We start from the raw sequence: 27,904 nt of genomic DNA, 5'->3' as shown, positions 1-27,904 counted from the left end.
ACGAGTGAGCTAGTGGAAATAAACCCTAGATCAAATGAAGATTATATAATACTAGTAGCACAATAGTACCACGAGGGCGACTGTCATGGGATTTAGCTGTCTGGATTATTAGGCATGTATGTACCACTCATACCAGGCAAACCGACGTGGGCTCATTAAACAACTGACACGTGGATTTAATGCACCGTAGTCGGCGGTCGAGACTCCACGGCTCTCTGTACGGTACGGCGCAAAGTACCCTGTATTCAAATTCGTCGAGATCCCAAATTAACAAAAATTTTATTTGTCATGACAGTTGGAAGTGATCATGTTATGTCTGAAAATTATCAATTGAATTACATAGAACATAAACATGAAAAGCCTAAACAGAGCTTTGAGTTTTACGTGTATTGGGAAAATGGAAGCACTTGGAATTGTAGGTTTGACTGGTTGTGAAAAACAACTTAAAAACTAAGTAGTGCCCGCAGCAGTAGCTAGAGAAGATCGAGTAGTTCGTACTATATAATTGAGAAGAGGACAAGGTTTTGTTCTTGTTCAGACAAACACGTTGCCAATTCCCAAAAAGTGGGTTTTACAGGTAATATGTGCCAAACTTGGTCATATTTTAACACCTTCGTATAAGAAAAGAAGTGGGAAGCAAATCTAGATCTGTTTTGAGTTTAGATTACACTCGGATCTTCCACGGATCTTATGCTTCAATCCGTTAACCCCAGGTTCTTTGGTGACCTCTCGTTTTGTTCACGGAATATCGATTGAACTTGGTCCCAAAAACCGATCAATGATTGTTTAAACAAATTGAGTGCTCTTATACATTGATGCATGAATACATTATTTACAATTCGTATGTTTTTAGTTGATCCGATATTAATAATTAAATATGATATACGTGATATACTGATTAATGAAATTAGTTTTGAAATACAAATTTAGACTTATTTCAATGAAATCATAACATTTTTAATTTTAGCATATGAGTAGCCAAAAAACTCAAACAACCAATATTATACGTATTTCACTAACACAAAAAATGTACATTTTGATAAGAAGACATATGTAGCCCTTCCACATTCTAGTAATTTGTAAGATCGAGAGATCGAGAAGGCAATGTACGTTCCTTCGACTATGTACGTATATCACGTATGTGATGCTTACTGATAGCGGCCTAACTCAAAACCCTTAAGCCTGGACACATTCAAAAATAGATATATCCTCCTACGGTTCTATCTTCAGCTAATTAGTGTATATGTTTTTATGATCTTTTCTTGTTCTTAAACAATATTTTGATGATCGATGCTAGTGGAATTAATAAACATCATGCAAAAGGTGCTTTGGACGAGGGTAGATTAATTATGAACAATCATACACTGATATAATCTTCTCATCTAAAACAACACTTGTTTAAGTACGGAACCCTTTGCATAGAAATGAGTGCATGAACAAGATGCGTATACCCAGCTGTCAAGTTACCCAAAATCTTGGTGATATATATTGTTGTTGATACTGGTATACGTAGGTCGTATATAAACAATTCGATGATGTTTTTGCTGTATACTACTTTCCGACACAGGCTTATTAGGAATTAAACTATGTATTTGTTTTGGTTTTTTCGGCTACGCGTATATGCACTTTACAATGTAAATCTACGTATGCAACCCAATAAAATTTTGCATTTTAATTCAAACTTTAAATCAGATGCAATCCATTAGGCAATACTTAATTGCTCTGGTCAAAACTAGAAAGTAGTTCAATCTGCCTAGCTTGAAATAAAAGTAACTTCGAAAATATGCTTTTCTTGGCCGGCCATTAGAGAGTAGATTGGTTCAAAAAGTACTTCTATTTAATCCGCCAATTACAAAAGTAGCACACAACTTTAGATTTCATATATATACATATTACTTTTGTTGTACATAATTAACTGTACACACTTGCTATTTTCACAACTTAAATTAACAGTGTTGGCTCGAGTTTGTTAAGGTCCGTTTGTAGACTGACTTTTCACTTACTGCAAGATACTATTAATAGCTAATTTTTATTAATCTAGCATTTTGAAGTAAGCTTTCATCGGTGTACGTACATGTTGGCTAGCGAATGAGTCACTTGACACCTATATTAAGCTAAGCTTAATTAATGGTAAACAAATTATTTTCTCACAAAAAAATAAGAAACAACAACAACATACAATCAATTAGCACGCATATGCATGTATACATGTCACACCAATTATTTGTGGGGTATAAGATTATTTGCAAAACTTAATGACTCGTACCAAAATGCATGTACAATACTAGTATATTACCTTTATATATTAGTTTCTTACTTTCTTGTATGGATAAATATGTATATGAGGAGCTAGCCAAGTTTAAATAATCAGCTTGACTGTTTCTTTAGGCTATTAAACTAAGGACAAGCTTTAGACTTTTTAAGGGAATTTTGTTGTTATTAACCCATCATCAAACACCTCTTAAGCTAGCCTCTTTGTATTTAGGAATATTCAAGTCAACTTGTGGGTCATGGGAGCTTTTGCTAGAAGCGTATATATGCATGGAAGTTTCCAAGACTTTGAGCTTTCACTGTCGAATATATTCAATTACAGAGACCAATATAATTAACAAGACAATTCAAATTTATCCTTAACAACTCATGTCTCATATCCATCCAAAACAATCCACATCTTCACATACATCATCACCAAACCAACCAATTTGCTAGCTTCCCTCTACTTAATCACCTTCACATACAATTAGTCAATAAGTATATTTAATTATATAGCTAGGTGTATGTGTATGTGTATGTGTGTGTAATTCCTATATATGATCCAAATGAGTATATAAATTGAAACTTGCGAGTTAAGCTACGTTGCTCATTACTTGGAGGTAGGAGAATTTTATGACATAAGTGCTGGCGATTATGAGTACAAGTCAATCTCAGTTTCTGAACTTGACTAGCTAAGATCATTTCCAAGTTTCGAGTGAAAATGACAGATTGAGACTACATATTACCATAGTTAGCTTCCATGAAATTTGTGCTTAATTGTGTATATATAAACATACACACTGTTTAATATTTACTAGTTATAACAGGAGAGTGCAAGTAAATGTGAACAGTATTTCCAGATTGACTTAATTGTTTAACATGGAACTTAAATTAATTAACATCAATATAAACTTAATTTCTGAGTAATAAACAACAACTAAGGTCAGTACTAACCATGCACAATCCGTGGGAGGACCGTGTTAAATGTGTTTTGTTTTCTTGATTTGAAGGAGTCGAGATTGCAACTTAGAATCTTGTTCAATATTGAGGAAAGAAATACTAGTGAAATTATAGAGTTTTTTTGGTTCTTGAAAAAAATAGGGATCGATCCAGTCATTAAAGATAAAAAAATAAAAAATAAAAAAAACTAATTTCCAAGTTGAATTTATATTATCTTAGAGATTAAGTAAAGCTCAATTCAAACAAATATAAACTTTTCTATTGGAACTAAAGAAAACGAGCCTACAAACTAAGATCATATAAAGTTTATTAAAATCCTGCTCACGGAGACACGTAAATTTTATGCAACTCTCTAATCGATACACGTAAACAACTCAATAGAAACCAATTAAGTTCTTTTCTCTTATGGAGACCACTTTTCCATGACACAGATTATAAAGGGATTATTGGATCACAGTTAGTCATCTTTTTCTACTTGGAATTTCACTAACAAAAGAGTGTAAATTAACATGCAATATATGATAATAAAACTTAGACATTTGGTGATTATAATTTGGGAGATTTTTTTTTTTTTTTGACTCTGGACGACAATGTAACTCCCCACCCCACCTCATCCCAGATATCAGTGAGATTTGAACCCGTGACCTCCACAATATTAGTTAGGCTGGCTAACCAACAGGTCACGGCTCATCGACATAATTTGGGAGATGATCAAGTATAATTGCTAGTATTGCCAAAAAAAGTGAGGTGCATATATACAAGATTTGCCTACCTGGTCAAGAATCAACATTACTGCTCATAATATCATGTCAAACAATTTCTAAGAAAGAGCCATATTATTAATTTGAGAGAAAAAAATAGGTTTTTCGCATTTTCAAATTTCTGTTCTTTTTTTCCCAGTAAAACTCCATGCCCACGTGGTTGGAAAATGGAGGCTCTCTGTCTCCCAACTCTCTTCTCAGTTCTCACTTTTCATTGCCCTATATAACGAGCTTCAATGACAGGTCTAGTTCGAAAAACACAAAGAGCTTTGTATAGCATAGCAAGGAAAAGAGAGAGAGAGACAGCAAACTCACTGTTTGTTGCCATTACTACCCAAACCAAACCTTCAAACAAATCCAATTCTATCTCTAACTCACCCTTCAAGTTCGAAACTTTCTCTTCTTTTAATACACAGCAATCGCTTTCTACTCCTTTGAGATCCTCCAATTAAGGTAAAAATGCCTCTTTAGTTCTACAAATGATCCATTTCTTGCTCCTTCTTCTCCTTGTTGTTTGTTTGGTGTTTGGTTTTTACATAAAATGGCAAAAGTTCCTTCTTTCTTGGGTGAATGTTGGTTTTTATGGCAGTTTGATGAAATGGGTGTTCTGGGTTTTGATCTTGGTTTCATGGGAATGGTGATGGTTTTAGTTTTAGTTTTTTTTGGCAATGGGTTTTGTGGATCCTGCTCTTTGCTTGATGGGTTTGTACGCCAGTTCAGTTCATATGGAAATGGTTTTCAAATGGAATGTGTTTCTCTATAATGGTTTGCTTTATTTGAAGAATTAAACTTTTGGTAATGTGTGTGTAGATTCTTGGTCTTTTTCAATGGATTCTACAGCAGCAGCATAAAATGTGACCTCTTATTGTTTGATGATATGCTTCAAATGGTTACATTGATATAAATTTCCAATTAGATAATGCTATTAGGAGAGAAAGGATGTTAAGGGATTTTCTTAGTTGAATACAAATTGCAATTGCATCTGGATGTGTTATTCTAGTAGGTTTTGTAGATCCAAAGCTATTTGTTGTCTTAACTGTAATAGGTTCTGACTCGTCTCTGGGATATTTAACTATAATGTTTACCTTCATAAAAGCTCGAATTTGTAAAGATTTCCTGTTATGTAAGGCAGTGTTAGATGTGGAATATTAACTTTTTCTCTTTTGTTCTTCGCAGGAATCCGAATTGGCTGGGTTGCTAAACCCCCCTTTGCTATCATATGGGAATTTCCTTTTCTTGCCCATTTTCTGAGGACTGTGATTTGGAAAGTGCGTTAGAATCAGTAACTGTAAAATCTATCAGTTTTGGAGATGATGAAGTAAAAACTCCAGTTAGATCAGTTAGTTTCAACCGCGGTGATGCAGAACCTTTGATAATGAGAGCCTTAGGTTCTGGAAAGATGACATTAGAAACTTCTGTTAGCTTTAAAGGGGATGAGTTAGAGAAAATGGGCTTGCTTAAGTTTTCTTCATTAGATAAAGAAAAGAGTATTGCCATTACATCATTTAGCCCCCTTTGCAAAAAAGTGGACATTGGATCAATCAGTGCCGTTAGCAAAGAAATGGACATTCAATCCCCGAGATCAGATAATTCGGTGGGGATGATCCGACCCGTGCAAACAGATTTCACCAACCCCAAACACATGGCGGCAATTAAGTTGCAGAAAGTGTACAAAAGCTTTCGGACCAGAAGAAAGCTAGCAGATTGTGCAGTTCTAGTTGAGCAGAGCTGGTATGTATTTCTTTCTTATTCTTGCCTTTTTACGAAAATGTTTATTGTGCTTCAATCTTACTCAGTCTAATTGTTTTTAACAATATAGGTGGAAGCTATTAGATTTCGCTGAGCTTAAGCGGAGTTCTATATCATTCTTTGAAATTGAGAAACATGAAACTGCCATTTCACGTTGGTCTAGAGCAAGGACCAGAGCTGCCAAGGTAATCTTTTAACAGATTGCCATCTGCTTCACTTTTAAGTTTACATATAATTTGTTTAAATACTTAAACATTTTTTTTCGAATTGCAGGTTGGAAAGGGTTTATCAAAGAATAGTAAAGCACAAAAACTTGCTTTGCAGCACTGGCTTGAAGCGGTAAGTTAATTGCATTTAAGTATCCTGTTTTTCTTTTCTTCAAGCTTTTATTGGCCTTTACTGATTTCAATCTTTCATATGTGATTGAAAACAGATTGATCCAAGGCACCGATATGGACACAATCTACACTTTTATTATGTTAAGTGGCTTCATTGTCAGAGTAGAGAACCATTCTTCTACTGGCTAGATATAGGTGAAGGGAAGGAAGTGAATCTTGAAAAATGCCCTCGATCAAAACTTCAACAGCAGTGTATCAAGTATCTTGGTCCGGTGAGCCTTTATTCCCTTGTTGATAACTTTTATCTGTAGCTTTTTACATCCATTTCGTTTGCTGATAACAATTCTGCTCAATACAGATGGAAAGAATGGCCTATGAAGTTGTTGTGGAGGATGGAAAATTATTCTACAAGCAATCAGGGGAGCTCCTCCATACATCTGGAGAAGACAAGGATGCCAAATGGATTTTTGTTCTCAGCACTTCGAAAATCTTATATGTTGGCAAGAAACAGAAGGGCACATTTCAGCATTCCAGTTTTTTGGCTGGAGGAGCCACATCTGCTGCTGGGAGATTAGTTATTGAGAATGGCATTATCAAGGTATGTGTGCAACACCAAAAAACCCAGATTTTGATTACTGTTTCCATAGTGCCCTTTGTTCTTGATATTGATTATCGTCTCTAACATATTTCTTGTTACTTTCTACAGGCAGTTTGGCCTCACAGTGGTCATTATAGACCAACAGAAGAGAATTTCAGAGACTTTGTTTCATTCCTTAAAGAGAACAATGTGGATCTCACTGATGTTAAGGTATAAAGAAAAAGAACTTCATATTTCACTATTTTGGATGATTTGTTATCTATCGTGAGAGACTAAGTGAAGACATGCGTACTAATAAAGCCTACTTTGTTGTTATATTCAGATGAGTCCAGTTGATGAAGAAGAAGGTTCACTTAGCAAGAAAAGAAGCAGTGCTCATCTGAGAAGCTACTCAGCTGAAGAGGAGTTAATCCCAGATCTATGTGACTTAAAAACTGAAAATACCATTGTTCGAGACTCTAGTAGGAAGGAGACTGATTCAATGGAGCAAGCTGTTGCAATGGAATCAAAGATAGCAAGCCGGCTCCACAGGCTTAGCCGAAAATTATCTAATCTTGAAATACCAAAAAGAGAAAGTTCGCTTGAGAGTGAAAGTCAAGCAGCTGCTTCAAGTTGCAACAGTTTCCCTGTAGAATCTTCGGTATCAACAGAAGTACATCAACCATCAGAACAGGAATACATGGTTCCAAAGCAGAACTTGTTCGATGAAAACCATGAAGAGACTGAGGAAGAAACCATTCCTGAAGAATCGATTCTCAAAAGGATTAACTCACTCAAAGGAATGAAATCATATCAATTGGGAAAGCAGTTATCCTGCAAATGGACAACAGGAGCTGGACCTCGCATAGGTTGCGTAAGGGACTATCCTTCAGAGCTCCAGTTTCGAGCTCTGGAGCATGTCAACTTGTCTCCAAGAAAGGCTAACCGTCCTAGATCATACTTCTCTCCTCGGATCACTAATGTATCGAGTCCAACACTGCTGTCACCCACAACATGTGGCGGGGAGGTGGCGGCAATCTTAAGTCCAGCCGCATTTGATAGAGCAAGCTTATTATCCAGAAGCTTTAAGCCTGCTAGAACACAGTCCTCTCCATTGTTTGTAGGAAGTAGAGTAACCAAAATCACTAATGTTTCATGACTGAAACTAGAGCCCTTATTGATTTATTCTTTGGTGTGAATAGAAAAGATGATATAGGAATTCTTTGTCATTCTTTTCAAACCAAATCATGTATACACACATTCTTTCATTAGTTCATCAAATTGAGATGAAAAAATTGTAGAATTTTGGTGGGTTTTGAAGCCCCTTTTAATACAAAAGAAGATTCAATTTTACTTGATAAGGCCCACTTCAAGGGCCCATTTCTCAACATCAAGTCTTCAACCCATCATCCCCAAATTTAAGTTACTAATCCTGTAAACATTAGTGATGGTGACTAGTGATTGCTTGGTTGAGCTCCAAACACTTATAGAGCCATTCAATCTCTCATTTTTCAATAGTTTTGACTCATTACCAATTTTCATGTAAATGTTATCCTCCATTCCTCCACTCCATTAAATCAGAGCCTCAAGTTTCTATATGACTGAATTGCAAGTCCAAAGATTAATGCTTTTGAGATCAAGTAGTTACCTTTATTCTCTCATCTCTTTTGTGAGCTCTGCAAGTGGCAGCCATGGAAACTCTCAGAGTTTCATCTATTCCATCATTACAAATTCCTTCTAAATTTGATAAAACCCAATCAAAGAAACTCACTTTCTTGGGTTTTAATCAAACACCCAGTTCATCATTCTCATTGGTTCAAAGAAACAAACCAACATTCAAGACACTCACCACCATATCATCCTCTATTGCAACTGAGACTGAAAACCCATCTGGACCACAAGTTGAAACTCAAACCCAAGATGACAAATTTGATTGGTATGCCCATTGGTACCCATTGATGCCAGTCTGTGACCTTGACAAGAGAGTTCCACATGCAAAGAAAGTTCTGGGTATTGATGTGGTGGTGTGGTGGGACAAAAATGAAAGTACATGGAAGGTGTTTGATGATGCTTGTCCTCACAGATTGGCTCCATTATCTGAAGGGAGGATTGATCAGTGGGGAAGGTTGCAGTGTGTTTATCATGGCTGGTGTTTTAATGGCTCTGGTGACTGCAAATTCATTCCTCAAGCACCTAAGGATGGCCCTCCGGTAATTCAATGACAACCTAGAGAGATTTATAGAGTACAAGTTTCAAACTGCCTGCTTATTTCATATAGTAACTATTATTTTTATGAACTAAAATAAAACAGTAACTGTAATGAACTTTGAAGCAAGACTGTAGCTAGAAGATGTCATATCATACCATAGTTCTGTATCATTTTGATTAACTTTAAGCATAAAAGTAAGTATATTCTATTTTTCTTCCTCCTGTGGAAGTTCTTTTTGTTTTTTTTTTGTGTGACAGTAATCTTTGCAATGCTTAAATAAATGATCCTTCAACCAAAAATGCAGATTCACACTTCGAAGAAAGCATGTGTAGGTGCTTATCCAAGTACCGTGCAGAATGGAATCGTGTGGTTCTGGCCAAGTTCTGATCCTCAATACAAAGATATTCTTGCAGAGAAAAAGCCTCCCTACATACCGGAAATAGATGATCCATCATATGCTAGCTTGATGGGAAATAGGGAGATACCTTACGGGTATGTGAAGAATTTATATTTTTACTACTTGGATATAAAACATGGTCTGCAGAGGGAAATTACACACACATATAAAAAACCTTGTGGATCTATCAGGTCTGATTTTCTCTAATGTCAAAGAACTTGTAGCTAGCTGTATCCACATGAATTATTAATTGTCATTTAATGGCAGAAGTGGCTCCTAGCCACAATTCCACAAAGGAAAGAGAAGTGTATTATTTCTGGATCTGTGTCACAAATTGTCTAACTAAAACTTTGGAATATGAAATTTCTTTTTCCTCTTCCAGAACATAGCATATAACTTTGCTTGATTTTTGAATTGCAATTCCAGGTACGAGGTCTTGATTGAAAATCTTATGGACCCTGCTCATGTTCCATATGCACATTATGGAATAATGCAAACTCGACAACCCAAAGGTTAATCATTTATGGAAGATGATAATCTTTATTGGGTATCACTATGTTAGTCTCTCCTTATGTAGAGCGTTTACATTACTTACCGTATCTTTCCTTCACAGAGAAAGCTGATAGAGAAGGGGGCAGACCATTGGACTTGTATATTCCTAAGTTAGACATAAATGGTTTCATCGCAGAGCAGAATCCAGGTCACAGTAGATTTCTGCCGCCATGTGTGTTTTGTGTTTCTATCTTTAGTCCAGTTGACCATATTAATGGGACTGCATCCTCACCTGGAACTGAAAAGGTAGTACATTATTTTGAATGATCATTTGTTTAGATAATGCTGATTCTGGCAGCTAGACTTTCTGTTATTATTTGTTCATATCCTTTATCATTTCTATTCTTGTCCATATACTTACGAGGTGTTTTTTATTTTTGGTTGTAGGTATCATCACCCCAAACGGGACAAAAGCAAGCTCTTTTAATTTTTATCTGCGTTCCAGTTAGTCCAGGTAATAGCAGATTGATATGGACTTTCCCAAGAAACTTTGGCGTTTGGATTGACAGGATTGTTCCACGATGGATATTTCATATTGGGCAAAACCTGATTCTGGACTCGGATTTATATTTGCTTCATATTGAGGTGACTCCTTACTCTTTGTATTAAGTTTTGAACTAACTTGGATCACACTAGTTTATATGCAATTACCTTTTCAGTCAAAATGATAACGATAAAGTTCATATACATCACGATTATTGGATAACCCTTACTCCCAGATTCTGGTGAAGTAAATGATAATTATGAACTATAAAGTTACTTCCATGCAGCAGAGGGATGCTAAAGGAAACCCTTAGGAAACTTTGGTTCTGAAAATTGTCATAAAAGAGAACGGCGTACAAGAGAATGACTCAATAACATGATATTCTTTCAAAAAAACAGTATATTGGTATTGCAGAAACAACTTGGGGACTATTTTGATATCAAATTTCTTGAATAACTTCAACATTGGGATCATAATGGGTCAAGTTGTTTACATATTCATGATGATCACTTAAGTTTTTTTGCATGTTTACATGGGAACTTTCAGTTGTTGATAGATCAACAGCTGTAGAGAATTCCCGTCAGCATGCTTATGATGTGAGCAGCACATGATCATGAAATAGAATCTCAGGTAAATTTCATTGCACTTAGTCTAGTCTAATGTGCTTTCGGGTTATTGTACAGGAACGTAGGATAATGGATGCTGGCCCTACCCAGTGGCAGAAAGCTTGTTTTGTGCCAACAAAGTCAGATGCCCTTGTTGTTGGTTTCCGAAAGTGGTTAAACAAGTATGCGGGTGGTCAGGTAGATTGGAGAGGCAAGTTCACTGGGGCTCTACCGCCCACTCCTCCTAAAGAACAGTTGTTGGACAGGTAACTTTCATGCAAAACCAAAGATGAATTCAACTCTAGTTTAATCAACTCTTAATTGGAACCATTTTAATGTTATCTGTTAAATTTCAGAGACAGCAAAGTAGATCATTACGGTAGTCTTGGAAATGCTAAAATTGGTGGAAGCTTATGTGTATAGAATACTTTTATCAGTTAAAATACCTTGAAAGTTTAAGCACACCACAATACCAATGCCGTTAAAGTACAAGCATTTGTGTTACCTGTTAGTGTCGTGAAGTTTAGAACTAAGTTGGAGTGCATTATACTGGAGTCATTGAGGAGTTTTTGCACACCTTTTCAGGTACCGGTCTCATGTGGTAAACTGCAGCAGTTGCATTTCTGCCTACAAAGCTCTAGGCGTGCTTGAAGTCGTATTGCAGGTCTTCTCGTTTTCTTTACTTGGAATTGTCGCTGCAATTAAGCAAGGAGTATTATCATCACTGGCTGCGAAAACTGCGCTAGTTGCAACAGCTCTACTATGCTTTGCAGGTTCAAAATGGTTGGCTCATTTTATCTACAAAAACTTTCACTTTCACGACTACAACCATGCCCTTGTGTAAAATTGATGCTCCTGCTCACTGTTTAGCATAAGAAAACCTCCCATACAAGGTGTAATGTAAAATAGGAAACATCATATCGTAAAATAGCTCATCCCCATGCCAGTATCAAACAAAACGATAATGTGCCTAATAAATTCTTCTTCTCTTGCATCATGGCAATATAATTCCTTATGTTGCTCATATCCCAACAATAACACATATCCATGAAGTGCATCTGAAAAAATACGGGCCAAAGAATAGTAGTTTCTGTTTCTAAAGAATCAGTCTTGATCTCTCTCCAAGAACCAGTACCAGGGTGTGGACAGCTGCTTTGGGAGGATCATAAATTTCAAATTCATTGTAATCGTAACCAGGAAATCCAATGTTAACAACTTTATATTCTTTCAAGTCCGGATCATATCCAAATCCCAAAGCCTCGCTGAAGTGGAATAAGAGGCAACATGGCCGCTCGAAATCCGAAAGGTTTGGAGAGGAGGGAAGAAACTTGAATTCCTTAATTGCCGGATTGCATAAAATCACCTCACCAGAAATGGGTTGAGCTAGACAAATGATCCCATTACAATGGCCTTTAATAATAATTGATTCACCCCCGTTACAAAGAGGAATATGGATGTCCTGGACACTAGAGAGAAAGCTATGCTCAACATCATCATCGTGATCGTTATCATTGTGAAAATTAAGCATTGATAACACCTTTTCAAAACAACAGTAGTAGTAGTAGTAGAGAAATTGTTGTGGATGGAATTGTAGAGGTGCTTGGCTACGAACGAGGGACGGGTGATAAGAACATACCACTTTTTAGAGACGCACTTGAGTCGCATTAGAGTTTTGGGTGGCAGAACTGATAGGATTTGCTCCACCAAATCTGCATCGCCGAACTCTCTCATTTCAGATATATAGCTACTTTCCTCTTTCAAATCTATTACATTGCACACTACTAGAGTCAAGTCACCAGACACTAATCTTATTCTCAAGATCAACGCAATAAAATTAATCTCTGATATATAAATATTCATCTTACAGATTCAATTTGACGTGAACAGTAAGTGAACGAAAAACAAGTGCGCATGCATAAAACATAAACGAAATTAAATTATTGAAAATTGCATGATTAATTACCTTATTCTTAGTAAAAAAAAAGGGTAGATCAAATTAATGGAGGTTGAGAAAGAGATCTACTAGTAGAACAGATCAAAACAATATGTAGTTGCGACTTGCGAGATGATTTTAGGGATTCAGAGAGACTTGAGACGCAGTTGCTGGGGTTTTTATTTTATTTTATTGCAAATCTTTGTGGTTGCGAGAACTGTGCTAGTTGATCTAAATAAGTAAAAAAGGATATCATACCCCTAAAACTAACGAGATACATCATTAATCAAAATAGCATTGAAAAAAAAAAAAAACTAGTTATGTTCTTACCACAATTCTCGTTGTTAGGACTACCACCTACCTATCATACATAAACGTTACAATCATATTCATAACAATGATAACATCACATTGTTTTTACCACCATACCATTATGTCAAAAAGATTAATGCACACGGAGGCGAACTTAGAGAATTTGATTAAAAACTCAAATTTCTTTTTAGTAACTAATAAATTGACGTAAACAAAGAAATCCTCCTCCATATTACTATGTCAAGCTCAATTTTGATGGTTCTGTCATTGGAAAAAAAAACTGCCGAATTGACGGGGCATCTCATCTCCCAGCAGACAGCAGTGAAGTAGAAGCGAGTGACGCTCACAGAGAGTCAAAAGACAATCCAATCAAAACCAGTCGCTTCTAAAACTCGAACTAAAGCTCTCCCCACACGGTCCTGTCCACAACGACAACCACACTCCAATGTGTCAATGAGACACCAACTCCCGAACCACCCTTCCACAAAACAGAGAGACAGTAAAGCTCAAGTCTTGCAGATCCAAATCTCACATTTCATGTAAGTGCCCATCTCTGTTTCAAGATCTGATTGCTTTTTCCAATCTGGGTTTTCACTTTTCATCCCAAAATGAAAGAATCAAGTCCCAGCAGTGAGCCCATTGGGCAGAACATCATAAAGCTGATAAGCAATCTCTGCTTCTCAGCGTTCGTCTTCTCAGTCCTTATCATCACTGTGATTGCCATCACCTACCAACCCCCAGATCCATGGCTCGAGTCTGCTCCGGCCTTGACAAAACTCTTCACTGAATCCGAGAACGCTACTTTCAAAAATGACAATTCCATCCTTAAGACCGGCGAGGATTTCATTGCCCCGGCTGCCCCTCCGGAGAGCCGGATCACCGAGGCCGTCATTCAGACCACCGAGGCCAACCTCTCCAGTTCCCCACAGCCCGAATCCGATTCGGGCTGTGGGGATCTGGAGGCAGTGAATTGTTCAGACCCTAGAGTTCTCATTGCGGTTGAGAGGTTCAATTTGAGGCTGTTTAAGACGATCGTGTTTTTGGAGTATCAGAGTCCGGTTAATGGGTCGAAAGCTGATGAGTGTGATGTGTTGTGGAGGTTTAGGAACAAGAAGGAGAAGTCTTGGAGGAGGTATAGGGATTTTAGGAGGTTTAAGTTTGGGTTTGGAGTGAATTGTACGTACAAGGTGGTGCACGCCGGAGGGTGGCATTCCGGTGTGAATGCACGGCGTTCACAGAGGAGTAGGGTTGGTAAGGGGGGTGGTGGAAATGGTAGTAGGATTGCCCCACCGGCTCGTGATGAGGAGATTAATGATACCATACCGAGCTTGGGGGAGAGGAATTTTAGGAGGGGGAAGTACTTGTACTACTCGCGGGGAGGGGATTATTGCAAGGGAATGAATCAGTACATGTGGAGCTTCTTGTGTGGTTTAGGTGAGGCAATGTATTTGAACAGGACATTTGTGGTGGATTTGAGTTTGTGCTTGTCGGGGAGTTATAATCCGAGTAATAAGGATGAGGAAGGGAAGGATTTTCGGTATTATTTTGATTTCGAGCATTTGAAGGAGGTTGCATCAATTGTGGAGGAGGGTGAGTTTTTAAGGGATTGGAAGAAGTGGGATCGGAGCCATAAGAGGAAGCTGCCTGTTAAGAAGGTTGTGAGCCACAAGATTACGCCAATGCAACTCAAGAAAGATAGGAACACGGTTCTATGGAGGCAGTTTGATGCGCCGGAGCCAGAGAATTACTGGTACAGGGTGTGCGAAGGACAAGCTGCCAAGTACATTCAGAGGCCGTGGCATGCTTTGTGGAAGTCAAAGAGATTGATGAACATTGTTTCAGAGATCAGTGGCCGAATGGATTGGGATTTCGATGCTGTTCATGTGGTGCGAGGGGAGAAGGCGAAGAATACACAGCTGTGGCCTCATTTGGATTATGATACATCCCCCGATCAGCTACTTGAGAAAGTTAAGGGTATGGTTCAGCCTTGGAGGAATCTGTATATAGCCACCAACGAACCTTTTTATAATTACTTTGACAAACTGAGGTCTCAGTACAAGGTTCATTTGCTTGATGATTACAAGGAGTTGTGGAGTAATACAAGCGAGTGGTACAATGAGACTACGACTCTGAACAAATGGAATCCGGTTGAGTTTGATGGGTACATGAGGGTAGAAGTGGATACTGAGGTTCTTTACAGGGCAAAGACGCGAGTGGAAACGTTCTATAATTTGACAAAGGATTGCAAGGATGGAGTCTTTACATGCTGACCAGGTTTTTTTTCCATTGTTTGATTCACTTTTCAAATGATGCTACTCAGCTCGTGTCAGGCTTATTGTTGTTTTTGCTTCTTGCTTCATTATATTGATGGTTGGCTATTCCAGTTGGTCACAGTTAGCCTATATGCTGTACGATATATAGATTCAACTCATTTTGAGTCACCTACACATCAATATTATTTCTTACAACTTATGAGCTGTTTGTGCAATGCTTACATCTATTTCACATGTGAGCAAGATAAGCAGAATATGATTTGAAAGTGAGGTTGAGGTCCTTGAGCATTTACATTTACATCTACCTGGGACCCACCGAAATTAGTTGTGCGAATGACACTTTTGAAAATTTTGCACAAGAGATGCCTAAGATAGCTTTATAATGCTCTGTTTCTCTTCAACACATGCTGTGTTGCTTCCTTTAAGTCATTATTGGCCACTAGTCTTAGTTTTGCAAAAGGCTTAAAGGGGTCATCATACCTATATATGTACTGTACTTATACTCTAGTTTGCAGAATGCTAAAGGGGCATTTTACCAGTCTATGTTGATGGCTTTATAATGATGCCCCTGTTGCTGGAGAAGAATAAACTCTAGTGATAGAATCCTTGTATTGTTTTGAGCCTCTGGGTAAATTTAACTATAGAAACTTTGTTAGTCCTTGCTCTTCATCTATTACTCTAATGCATAAGGGCTTACGTCTATATACCTATTGCCAATTATATGGAGACAGCCTTGGAAATCCTTTTGGAGATTTGAAAGCTTTCTTTTCTTTTCTTTTTTGAAAATAGAAATGACATCTTCCAACAACTAGTTCGTCTCCATTTTCATGGCTTTTTATTTTTATTATTATTATTTAATATAATTTTACTAGCAATGTGTTCATGTTTGTTTTTCATTGAATTAATTCTAAATATACTTAAGAGTTTGTAGCATTATATGAGGAATCCTTGCCTCAGTTGCAATAGGTAGTTTATTATGATCAAATGTCATGATGTGATGTGAGCTGGTGCTTGTGAAAGAAAACTAGAGGCTCCCTAGCCAAATTCTTTACTTCTGCAGTATCAAAGAGGGAAGAGGGGCTTTCAGCAGATTTCGTAATTTTATTTGTACATACAACTAATTGTTTTGCAGTGAATGTAGAGGATAGGTTTGATCAGTGGTTAGAGCACCCACTACCTATGTACGAAGTCATGAGTTCGAGTCACCATGGGGGCAGGAGTGAAACCCTTTGATCCTCTTTTTAAAGGAAAAAAAAAAAGATCCTCTTTTTAAAAGAAAAAAAAAAAAAAAAGAGGATAGGTTTGATCTTGTAAGTGAGAGGAGAAAATAGGAAGAAAGGAATAGGTATTTGGGCTAATGTAGCTAGAATTCTTTGTTGTTCAAGCTGCTGCAGTTTGAGTTTGAGAGTCTTCATAATTGAATCCATAAATTTTTGTACAAAAATTGAACCTTGCAAGTTATATTGTTTGATTTCTGTTCAACTTGAAATACAGGGCGCTTGAAAGATTAGCATAATGTAGATTTAATTGCCGTGGCAAGGCGTGCCACAACATGTGCTATGCAAAGTTTTGTGTAAATGATCCGTCTGGTGTATTATTTACACTTAAACGGTATTGCCTTGATTTTGGCAAATACCTCATCAAAATAAAAAATAAAAAAATTACATATCCATATATTAGGGCTCATCATTGGGCCCGGCCGGCCCAGTCTGGTGTAAAACTTGTGGGCATGGTCCGGGCTTTGAGACATTTAGGTCTGAGTTGGGCTCAATTTTTTTCCAAGCCCGAACTCTGCCCTCATCCCATGGGTATTTGGGCTTTGTCGGGCCGGGCCACTTGGGCGGGGGTGAAATGGGCCTTTTTAATAATCGTTTTTCTCTGTTTTCTGCTTTTGCTCTACTTCTGATCCTTTCATCTCTCTTCATCTCATCCTACAAAGAAAAAGGAAACTTGTAAGCTAACTGTAGGTTTTAGATACAATTAGACAAGTCTTCGTCTCTTGTACACAAACATTTCTTCATTAAGAGTGTTTTTGTTATAAAATGCTTTGTTGTTAAAACTACACAAAGTTAGTTGTGGTTTGCAGTGAAAACAAACAACGAAACAATTTGTTTTCATTTGATCTTTATTTTTTGTTACATTGGGAGGAAATTAAACCCCTATCCTTCCAATCTCCCCCCCCCCCCCCCCCCCCCCCCCCAAACAGACAAAAAGAATAAATGAACAGCCAACCTCAATTCCTCCCTCCCCCAAGATCAAAAGAATATCAGTCTAAGAGTTTGTAGAGTTGAATTAGGAATCCTTACGTATGGTAAATGTAGGAATGTTGATGGGGCAAGACGGGGCTGGTGAAGAATGTGATTTCTTGGACATGGTGCAGGGTTTGGTGCCTTTTACCTGCCTGCTCTGGGTTGAAAGATTTGAATTTGGGAAAAGAGATTCATGGGTATATGGTGGTGAAACATGGAATGGGAGGGAATGTGTTTGTTAGTAGCGGTCCTGTGAATATGCTAGTTGTCTAAACAATAAAGATACGTGTATAACGTGTTCGATAAAATGTCTCATTCAAGTAAAATATTAAGACAAGTTCACGCTAGCTTTTTCTCCAAAAAAAAAATCATGTTGGAAAAATTCGAATGGAGTGACTTCACTTAAAATGCTTTCCATTCGCAGTGCTTTTCATTATAGGAAGTAGCCAGGCCACCTAACTTCCACCGATCGAGTTGAAAACGATAGCTGCTGCGGACTTTATAGTCACTCAAACTTAGAGAAATAGCAATCCATAAGTAAAAAAAGGGTGAAACCACCTTGGACAAAAACTAGACACATTGGCTAGAATAATTGGGATACTGAACAGCAACTGAAAATGCTTTGGCTTTCTTCTCTTGTCAATATCTCCACCACATAGCTCCATCTAAAGCTCAATAGCTCTTCACTTGATCAGGCCTGAAAGAACTCAGCTTAAACACTCAACTTGTCAATCATCAATTCACGTCTTCATCAAAAAAATTGTAAGGATTCTTGTTGGGTTTTTGCAGTAGAGTTTGAGGGTATTTTTTCCTCAATTTGATTTAATTTATGAAGTGCGACTTGTGTCAAGTGTTAACCGTAGTTGATGGAAATAAAATATAACATTTTTCCTGTTATAAACTTGCAGGGATTGTTGATAAAACTTGAGATTAGAAGTTTCAAGTTGGGTAAAAAAAAAACACAGACCCAGGTTATTGTTCTTTGATTATCATTTAAATCATTACAATTCTATGCTTGAGTACATACTGTGATTATTAGAGCCTCAGGTTTCTTAGACTGCGTTGCAACTCCAAGATTAACACTTTGAGGTCAAGTTCTTAACTTTAATTTTCCCATTTCTGTTGTGGAGTTCTGAAAGTAAGTGGCAGCCATGGAAATTCTGAGAACTTCCTCTATTCCATCACCACAATTTCCAGCTAAATTTGACAAAACCCAATCCAAAAAACTCACTTTCTTGGGGTTTAAGCAAGTACCCGCTTCATCGTTCTCATTAGTTCAAAGACACAGACCCACATTTAAGACATGCACCACCATATCATCTTCTAATATTACAACCGAGACTGAACACCCATCTGCACCACAAGTTGAAAATCAGACCCCAGATGATAAATTTGACTGGTATGCCCACTGGTACCCATTGATGCCAGTTTGTGACCTTGACAAAAGGGTACCACATGCAAAGAAAGTTATGGGTATTGATGTGGTGGTGTGGTGGGATAGAAATGAGAGTGCATGGAAGGTGTTTGACGATGCATGTCCTCACAGATTGGCTCCATTATCTGAAGGGAGGATTGATCAGTGGGGAAGGTTGCAGTGTGTTTATCATGGCTGGTGTTTTAATGGCTCCGGTGACTGCAAGTTCATCCCTCAGGCACCTACCGATGGCCCTCCGGTAATTAACTTTTCAATGACAACCTTGAGAGATTGCTAATTGTGCTAACCTTTATACAGTATGAAAAAATATAATAGAGTAAGTTCAGTACCAGTAATCAACTTTAGACAAAACTTCACATTGATTGCCCAAAAAAAAAAAAAAACTTTAAACAAAACTGTAATGGCAGATTGCTAGTTATATGCGTATGCACGTTAATTTTCATGCGAGTAACTAGAAGATGTCACACAATACCATAGTTAACAGTATATAGAAGCAAATTCATCTATTGTTCTTGTAGTTTTTCTATTAGTACGTTCTATGAAGTATGAACATAATCTATGCAGTCCTTGAATTTATGGTTTTGGCAAGTTAGTAGCTAGGGATGACCCTTCATACAACTTTCATTCAAGTTGCTAGACCACACTACTGTATCATTTTGATGAACTTAAGGAGAAGGGTATAGTATGCAGAAGCCTTACAGAATTATTATGAAGCTATAGTGTGAATTTCGTTTAACGTTCTTCCTTTTGTAGAACCGTAGAAGTTGTTTTATTCGATGATAATAATCTATGCAATGCATGAATATTAGTGGGGATGACTCTCCAACAATGTTTTGCAGATTCACACATCCAAGAAAGCATGTGTAGCTCCTTATCCAAGTACTGTGCAGAATGGAATAGTGTGGTTCTGGCCAAGTTCCGATCCTGAATACAAAGATATTCTTACAGAGAAAAAACCTCCCTACATACCGGAACTGGATGATCCCTCGTATACTTGCTTGATGGGAAATAGAGAGATCCCTTACGGGTAGGTAAAATTATAGTTTTCAACTAATTTGGTCTAAAATCATGTTCTAGTGTTCTACAGAGGGAAATAACACTTTTATATGTAAGAAACCTTATGGATCTACTGGGTCTGATTTTCTGTGATGTCAAAGAACTTGTAGCTCTATCCACATGAAGTATTAATTTCCATTCAACGGCAGAAGTGGCTCCTAGTCACATAGAAAAGAAAAGTGTGTCTTTTTGCACAAGCGTAACTAAAACTTTGGAATCTAAAATTTTTGTTTTCCTGTTTCCGAAAAAATCATATAACTTTGCTTCATTTTTTATTTGATCTTCCAGGTATGAGGTCTTGATTGAAAATCTTATGGATCCTGCTCATCTTCCATATGCACATTATGGAATAATGCAAACTCAACAACCGAAAGGTAGATAATTATTTCTGAATCATCTTTGTTGGATGTCTTTATGTTAGCCACTTATGTAGGACTCTTATGGAGGACGTCTACATAACTTACTGTATCTTTCCTTTACAGAGAAGGCTGATAGAGAAGGGGGCAGACCATTAGACATGTATGTTCCTAAGTTAGACATAAATGGTTTCATCGCAGAGCAGAATCCGGGTCAGAGTAAATTTGTGCCACCATGTGTGTTTTATGTTTCTCTCTTTGATCCAATTGACAATAGTAATGGGGCTGCATCCTCACCTGGAACTGAAAAGGTACTACATTATGTTGATTGATTTATATAAAGCTGATTCGGGCAGCTAGATCTTCTGTTATAATTTTCTCATATCCTTTATCTTTGTATTTTTTTCATATACTTATATGGTTTTTTTTTATTTTTTGTAGGTCTCATTAGCCCAAAACAGCCAAAAGAGAGCTCTTTTAGTTTTTATATGCGTTCCAGTAAGTCCAGGTAATAGCAGATTGATATCGACCTTCCCAGAAAACTTTGGTGTTTGGATTAAGATTCTTCCCCGATGGATATATCACATTGGACAAAACCTGGTTGTGGACTCAGATTTATATTTGCTTCATCTTGAGGTGACTCCTTACTCTTTGTATATGTTAAGTTTAACATTAACTTGCATCTCACTCATATAATATGTAACAATTTACTTTTCCACTCGAAATAATTAGAGAAAAATTCAGCTACCGTCCCCAAACTATTTTGCCAAGGCCAATTTGATACCCGAACTCTCAAAAATATCAATGTGATACCCAAAGACCTAAATTGGTATCAACGTGATACCTCCGTCCAAAATTTCTGACAGCGCCGTATGTTTGCTGACATGGCAAGCACGTAGGTCCCAAAAAAAGTGAAATGACCAATTTACCTTTTTTTTTTTTTGTTAATTCATTTTTTTCCTTTTCTTTTCATTTCTTTTTCTTCCTTCTTCTTCTGGGATTTCCTTCTTCTTCTTCTTCTTAGGATTTCACGGCGCCAAGCAACTTGGGGCTGGAGCTTCCAATCGAACCCGATACCGGTCGAAGAACCTGCTGGTGCTGAGATGATCAACGACCCGTCGGCGTAAATTGGGGCCGCCGAGTTGTTGAGCGAGACGAGGCGTTCAGCCGGAAGGTACCGTGAGAGAGTGGTCGTCGAGGCAGAGTATGTAAGGTCTCCGAATGGAAGGCGGTCCAGTTCTAGGGATGCCATTTTAGCTATTCTTCTTCTTTTTCTCTCTCCTCCTCTCTCTCTCTCTCTCTCCTCTCCTTCTCCTCCGCCCAAACCATCACTAACGCCGCCGAGATCCTCTCCAATTCCTGCTACAAATCCATTTCGGCGGCGTTAGTGATGGTTTGGGCGGAGGAGAAGGAGAGGAGAGAGAAGAAGAAGAAGAATAGCTAAAATGGCATCCCTAGAACTGGACCGCCTTCCATTCGGAGACCGTACATACTCCGCCTCGACGGTCACTCTCTCGCGGTACCTTCCGGCTGAATGCCTCGTCTCGCTCAACAGCTCGACGACCCCAATGTACGCGGACGGGTCGTTGATCATCTCAGCACCAGCAGGTTCTTCGACCGGTATCGGGTTCGATTGGAAGCTTTAGCCCCAAGCTACTTGGCGCCGCGAAACCCTAAGAAGAAGAAGAAGAAGGAATCACGTTGATACCAATTTAGGTCTTTGGGTATCACATTGATACTTTTGAGAGTTCGGGTATCAAATTGGCCTTGGCAAAATAGTTTAGGGACGGTAGATGAATTTTTCTAAAAAAAAAATGGTAAATTTTTCATTTCACTTTTTTTTGGGACCCACGTGCTTGCCACGTCAGCAAACAGACGGCGCCGTTAGAAAATTTTGACGGAAGTATCACGTTGATACCAATTTAGGTCTTTGGGTATCACATTGATACTTTTGAGAGTTCGGGTATCAAATTGGCCTTGGCAGCATAGTTTGGGGACGGTACCTGAATTTTTCTCACATACTTATGATAAAGTTCACATACATTATGATAATTGGATAAGACTTGCTCCCAGATTCTAGTAATTAAGGGAGGATAATTGTGATAAATAAAGTTACTAGAATGCAGCAGCAGAGGAATGGAAAAGGAAACCCATGGGAAACTTTGGTTCTGCAAATTTGCAGAAAAAACAACAACGCGGAAGAGAATGACTCAATAATGTGTTATTCTTTCAACTTGTCAGACTTTTAATTTCATTTTCTTGGATAACTTCAAAAATTGGGCTCAAAAGTTGTTTACAAATTCTTGAATGTGGGCACCATGTTTCTCTGCATGCTTATGAGGAAACTTTCAGTTGCTGATAGATCAATAGTTGTCACAGAGTCGGGAGAACTGGAAATGATCCTAATACTTAGTTAGCTGTTTTCTTTCTTTTCTGTTTTGGGCCTTTTGGCTCCCTTGTAACCAAAAAAAAAAAAAAAATTAGGATTCAGTGCATACATTTTTTGAGTTATTTCAATAAATTCATCTTCTTCTTTTTTTCCTTCTAATTTCCTGTAGTGATGCTTGAATTTCTAGACGTAACCATGGTAGTAGTGGTCACAAATTTTCATTTGGTAATACCTAGTCTGAACTCTGAACACTTATTTAATGTCCAAGCCCTTGATGAATATTTTAAAAGTTTGATCTTTCTTTCACAGAGAGAGAAAGAACTGTTTTTTCTTTCCCCATTCCTTTATGGTAACTGGTAAGTTAGTATTCGTGGCACTGGCTACCCGCTACCGTTAAATAGTGGGAATCAAGTCCTAGAAATTGCAGGACGCTCCTCCTGAACTTTTTTATAAGAGAAATAGATATTGAATTATGTGTGCAGCCACACGATCATGAAATGAAGTTACATTTTTAGACATGCTCTCGGGTTCTTATTGTACAGGAACGTAGGATAATGGATGCTGGTCTTACCCAGTGGCAGAAAGCCTGTTTTGTGCCAACAAAGTCAGATGCCGTTGTCATTGGTTTCCGAAAGTGGTTAAACAAGTATGCAGGGGGTCAAGTAGACTGGAGAGGCAAGTTCACAGGGGCTCTTCCCCCTACTCCTCCTAAAGAACAGTTGTTGGACAGGTAACTTTCATCCAACACCAAAGATGCAATAAACTTTAGTTTAATTAACTTCTTAGTTCAGAAAGTTGGCGCGATTTTACTGTTATCTGTAAAATTTCGAGACAGCTAGCAAAGTAGACTGTCACATGAGTCTTGGAAATGCTAAAGTTTGGTAAAAGTTTGTGTATAGAATACTTCTGTTATGGCGATACAAATGCCATTAAAATACAAGCATTTGTCTTACCTGGTTGTGTTGTGATCCTTAGAACTAAGGTTGCAGAGTATTGTCAGTCTTTGATTCACTAAGGAGAATTTGCACAACTTTTTTAGGTACTGGTCTCATGTGGTGAACTGCAGCAGTTGCAATGCTGCCCACAAAGCTCTGTGCATGCTTGAAGTTGTATTGCAGGTCGTCTCATTTTCTTTACTCGGAATTGTCGCTGCAATCAAGCAAGGAGTGCTATCATCAGTGGTTGCGAGAACTGCGCTAGTTGCAACAGCTCTACTCTGCTTTGCGGCTTCAAAATGGTTGGCTCATTTTATCTACAAAACTTTTCACTTTCACGACTACAACCATGCCCTTGTGTAAGATTGACTGTTTATTAGCATACGACGTAATCTCTTTTTTTTTTTTTTGGGTCTGAAATACGAGGTAATGTAATTACCGTATGATATACTGAACGCTTGGAACCAAAAATTGTTGAAAATAAGTTTGTGCAACAGTACGCAAGAGAATTATTGTGTAAATGTGGAATTCGGCCTCTTAACTAATTTGCCATTTGAAAGAAAAAGGAAGAACCCGCGACTCCGACTCGATCGGCCAGTTCATTTTCCTTGCTACTCACCTCGTTGAATTTGATATGACTCGGCCTCAAGAACCTGATACAGAAAAATAATGGACTGAACTGTGGCATTATCAAACACCTCAGCAGATTTAAACCAGCTGCAGTAAGAAAGCATGTCACACCTATATCAATGAGATACGTCATCAATTGATTAATATCTTGTTCTTACCACCCATCATTTTGTGAAGAAAAGACAAAATTCATTCATATGACTAGTTATATTTACACAAAGAATTTGTCACGTTGTGACACCTTCCCAAAATAATATTGCATCACAATGAGAATATGAATGTTGTTGTAGTATAATGTATTATACTATAAATGTCTATATCATGTAATAAGTACTTGAGTGTATAGATAAGGTACTTGAGTGTATAATGTAGATATAAGTACTTGTGTGACATGCTTTATGCCAAAGGGCAACAAGCATGACAATTATCATCATTGAAGACAACCATGTGGAGCTGCAGCCATGATCAAAATGGTTACCAAATTGGTTTTCTCTTTGAGTATTCACAGTTTCACACTACAAAGTATTCATATAAATACTCCCTTGTATCAGATGAATAAACACACTAAAATCTTCATTCTCTCTTAATAGAAACTCTCTCTCTCTGTTAATTTACGTTTTCCTTAAACAGATGTGAATATACAAGAGGGCACCAGCATCGCACTCCAAGTCAACAACACCATCGAACTCACTCCGCTAGAGGACGTACGTCTGACTCCAGTCAGTCCGCTCTATCAACAACGCCATCCAGATGCAGTAGAGTAGACAAACCACCGCGTCCACCGGCTGTAGAAGAAAACAGATGGCCTCCACCACCATAGCCGCAATGGCTCGTTGCCCCAATCCCGAATCCGAGACCAAGATCACACTGCCGCCATCACCGAGATCGGCACAGACAGTAAGGAAGAGCAGGCCAAGGACAGCTATAGCGACAACCATAAAGTTTGGGAGTTATGTCAAAGACGGGAGGCCAGCGAGTAACCTTATATAGCAGAGCGATTAGGTCAGAGAGCAAATTGAGATTCTTTTAGTAATTGAATATTTGAATAAACTGGAAAGATTTTTAGCTTAAACATTCATAATACGTACACATTAAGGAACTTCTAGCAACTTCTATTTTCTCAGTCTTTAGTTATTTCACAAAATATGCTTCTACAGTCCTATGTTTTTTCTTTGTATTTAAACTAAATTGAACTTCATCCTTAATTTTTTACAATGCATGCACATAATTTAGTATATCTTTTTTCATTTTGTAGTAAGTAGTTATTCAAGGTTATTATCCCTTGAAATGCATCTTTTGGAGAAAACAGTTGGTAGAGCAAAACTGTCATTTGGATCTTAATCATCTTAACTACATTGTGTGGTTTAGGTGAGGCAATGTACTTGAACAGGACATTTGTGGTGGATTTGAGTTTGTGCTTGTCGGTTATAATCCGAGTAATAAGGATGAGGAAGGGAAGGATTTTCGGTATATTTTGATTTCGAGCATTTGAAGGAGGTTGCATCAATTGTGGAGGAGGGTGAGTTTTTAAGGGATTGGAAGAAGTGGGATCGGAGCCATAAGAGGAAGCTGCCTGTTAAGAAGGTTGTGAGCCACAAGATTACGCCAATGCAACTCAAGAAAGATAGGAACACGGTTCTATGGAGGCAGTTTGATGCGCCGGAGCCAGAGAATTACTGGTACAGGGTGTGCGAAGGACAAGCTGCCAAGTACATTCAGAGGCCGTGGCATGCTTTGTGGAAGTCAAAGAGATTGATGAACATTGTTTCAGAGATCAGTGGGCGAATGGATTGGGATTTCGATGCTGTTCATGTGGTGCGAGGGGAGAAGGCGAAGAATACGCGGCTCTGGCCTCATCTGGATTATGATACATCCCCCGACCAGCTACTTGAGAAGGTTAAGGGTATGGTTCAGCCTTGGAGGAATCTGTATATAGCCACCAATGAACCTTTTTATAATTACTTTGACAAACTGAGGTCTCAGTACAAGGTTCATTTGCTTGATGATTACAAGGAGTTGTGGAGTAATACAAGCGAGTGGTACAATGAGACTACGACTCTGAACAATGGGAATCCGGTTGAGTTTGATGGGTACATGAGGGTAGAAGTGGATACTGAGGTTCTTTACAGGGCAAAGACACGAGCGGAAACATTCTATAATTTGACAAAGGATTGCAAGGATGCAGTCTTTACATGCTGACCAGTTTTTTTTTTTTCCATTGTTTGATTCACTTTTGAAATGATGCTATTCAGCTCGTGTCAGGCTTATTGTTGTTTTTGCTTCTTGCTTCATTATATTGATGGTTGGCTATTCCAGTTGGTCACAGTAAGCCTATATGCTGTACGATATATAGATTCAACTCATTTTGAGTCACCTACACATCAATATTATTTCTTACAACTTCATAAGCTGTTTGTGCAATGCTCACATCTATTTCACATGTGAGCAAGATAAGCAGAATATGATTTGAAAGTGAGGTTGAGGTCCTTGAGCATTTACATTTACATTTACCTGGGACCCACCAAAATTAGTTGCGCGAATGACACTTCTGAAAATTTTGCACAAGAGATGGCTAATATAGCTTTATAATGCTCTGTTTCTCTTCAACACATGCTGTGTCACTCCCTTAGTTTTGCCAAAGGCTTAAAGGAGTCATCATACCTATATATGTACTCTACTTATACTCTAGTTTGCAGAATGCTAAAGGGGCATTTTACCAGTCGATGTTGATGGCTTTATAATGATGCCCCTTTTGCTGGAGAGGAATAAACTCTAGTGATAGAATCCTTGTATTGTTTTGAGCCTCTGGGTAAATTTAACTATAGAAACTGTGTTAATCCTTGCTCTTCATCTATTACTCTAATGCACAGGGGCTTAGGTTTATATGCCTGTTGCCAATTGATTTGATAATAGGGAGATAGCCTTGGAAATCCTTTAGGAGATCTGGAAACAATCTTCCTTTTATTTATTTATTTATTTATTATTATTATTATTATTTTTTTTTTGGCATATAGAAATGACATCTTCCGACAATTAGTTCATGGGGCCGTGATCGCTTACCCAATTTCAACTTAAAAATTGTCCACTTACTCCACTAAGAGTTTTTTAACCCCACTTGTCTTTTGACAAATTTGCCCCTATTATTAAATTTTCCCTCTCTCCTCTCAGTCTCTCTCTCTCTCTCCCAGTCTCCCCCCCTCCCCTCTTCGATCTATTTTCTCTCTCCTCCCCCCTCACCGATCTCTCTCTCTCTCTCTCTCTCTCTCTCTCTCTCTCTCTCTCTCTCTCTCTCTCTCTCTCTCTCTCTCTCTCTCTCTCTCTCTCTCTCTCTCTCTCTCTCTCTCTCTCTCTCCCTCCCTCCCTCCCTCCCTCCCTCCCTCCCTCCCTCCCTCCCTCCCTCCCTCCCTTCACTTTCACTACATATAGTTCAGATTTTCTGGGTTTCTGGATC

General features: G+C 38.1%; 4 protein-coding genes and 1 pseudogene across 4 annotated transcripts; all 5 read left to right on the top strand.

The window, feature by feature from the left end:
* The first annotated feature begins 4,232 nt into the window (after positions 1-4,232).
* Positions 4,233-7,870, top strand: LOC133727875 (IQ domain-containing protein IQM2). Its single transcript, XM_062155282.1, has 8 exons — positions 4,233-4,427; positions 5,151-5,705; positions 5,794-5,908; positions 5,997-6,062; positions 6,157-6,333; positions 6,420-6,659; positions 6,768-6,869; positions 6,982-7,870. The coding sequence occupies exons 2-8, from the start codon at positions 5,194-5,196 to the stop codon at positions 7,795-7,797; spliced, it is 2,028 nt and encodes a 675-aa protein (XP_062011266.1). The 5' UTR covers positions 4,233-4,427; positions 5,151-5,193; the 3' UTR covers positions 7,798-7,870.
* Positions 7,871-8,153: 283 nt separating this feature from the next.
* Positions 8,154-11,877, top strand: LOC133733667 (protochlorophyllide-dependent translocon component 52, chloroplastic-like). The gene is made up of 7 exons (XM_062161314.1): positions 8,154-8,848; positions 9,152-9,339; positions 9,671-9,756; positions 9,858-10,042; positions 10,184-10,381; positions 10,964-11,151; positions 11,471-11,877. The coding sequence occupies exons 1-7, from the start codon at positions 8,330-8,332 to the stop codon at positions 11,727-11,729; spliced, it is 1,623 nt and encodes a 540-aa protein (XP_062017298.1). The 5' UTR covers positions 8,154-8,329; the 3' UTR covers positions 11,730-11,877.
* Positions 11,878-13,389: 1,512 nt separating this feature from the next.
* Positions 13,390-15,603, top strand: LOC133732196 (uncharacterized). Its single transcript, XM_062159688.1, has one exon. It carries the CDS (start codon positions 13,739-13,741, stop codon positions 15,398-15,400), a length of 1,662 nt encoding a protein of 553 aa, XP_062015672.1. The 5' UTR covers positions 13,390-13,738; the 3' UTR covers positions 15,401-15,603.
* A 2,602-nt stretch (positions 15,604-18,205) lies between these two features.
* LOC133732469 (protochlorophyllide-dependent translocon component 52, chloroplastic-like) lies at positions 18,206-24,404 on the top strand. Its single transcript, XM_062160025.1, has 8 exons — positions 18,206-18,414; positions 18,561-19,325; positions 19,927-20,114; positions 20,432-20,517; positions 20,626-20,810; positions 20,941-21,135; positions 23,431-23,618; positions 23,928-24,404. The coding sequence occupies exons 2-8, from the start codon at positions 18,804-18,806 to the stop codon at positions 24,184-24,186; spliced, it is 1,623 nt and encodes a 540-aa protein (XP_062016009.1). The 5' UTR covers positions 18,206-18,414; positions 18,561-18,803; the 3' UTR covers positions 24,187-24,404.
* An 874-nt stretch (positions 24,405-25,278) lies between these two features.
* On the top strand, positions 25,279-26,856 carry LOC133734685 (uncharacterized; annotated as a pseudogene).
* The last annotated feature ends 1,048 nt before the right edge of the window (positions 26,857-27,904 follow it).

This window comes from Rosa rugosa, chromosome 2 (genome assembly GCF_958449725.1).
Source record: "Rosa rugosa chromosome 2, drRosRugo1.1, whole genome shotgun sequence".
Lineage (NCBI taxonomy): Eukaryota > Viridiplantae > Streptophyta > Magnoliopsida > Rosales > Rosaceae > Rosa > Rosa rugosa.
This window is presented reverse-complemented; position numbering and strand designations above follow the sequence as displayed.

Bases quoted from the DNA above. Each gene is read 5' to 3' on its own strand.
- LOC133727875 (XM_062155282.1), top strand. From the start codon at position 5,194: ATGGGAATTTCCTTTTCTTGCCCATTTTCTGAGGACTGTGATTTGGAA. The intron at 5,706-5,793 runs GTATGTATTTCT...TTAACAATATAG, and splicing joins GTTCTAGTTGAGCAGAGCTG to GTGGAAGCTATTAGATTTCG. The intron at 6,660-6,767 runs GTATGTGTGCAA...TACTTTCTACAG, and splicing joins TTGAGAATGGCATTATCAAG to GCAGTTTGGCCTCACAGTGG.
- LOC133733667 (XM_062161314.1), top strand. From the start codon at position 8,330: ATGGAAACTCTCAGAGTTTCATCTATTCCATCATTACAAATTCCTTCT. The intron at 9,340-9,670 runs GTATGTGAAGAA...TTGCAATTCCAG, and splicing joins AATAGGGAGATACCTTACGG to GTACGAGGTCTTGATTGAAA. The intron at 9,757-9,857 runs GTTAATCATTTA...TTTCCTTCACAG, and splicing joins GCAAACTCGACAACCCAAAG to AGAAAGCTGATAGAGAAGGG.
- LOC133732469 (XM_062160025.1), top strand. From the start codon at position 18,804: ATGGAAATTCTGAGAACTTCCTCTATTCCATCACCACAATTTCCAGCT. The intron at 21,136-23,430 runs GTGACTCCTTAC...CTTATTGTACAG, and splicing joins TATATTTGCTTCATCTTGAG to GAACGTAGGATAATGGATGC. The intron at 23,619-23,927 runs GTAACTTTCATC...CAACTTTTTTAG, and splicing joins AAAGAACAGTTGTTGGACAG to GTACTGGTCTCATGTGGTGA.
- LOC133732196 (XM_062159688.1), top strand. From the start codon at position 13,739: ATGAAAGAATCAAGTCCCAGCAGTGAGCCCATTGGGCAGAACATCATA.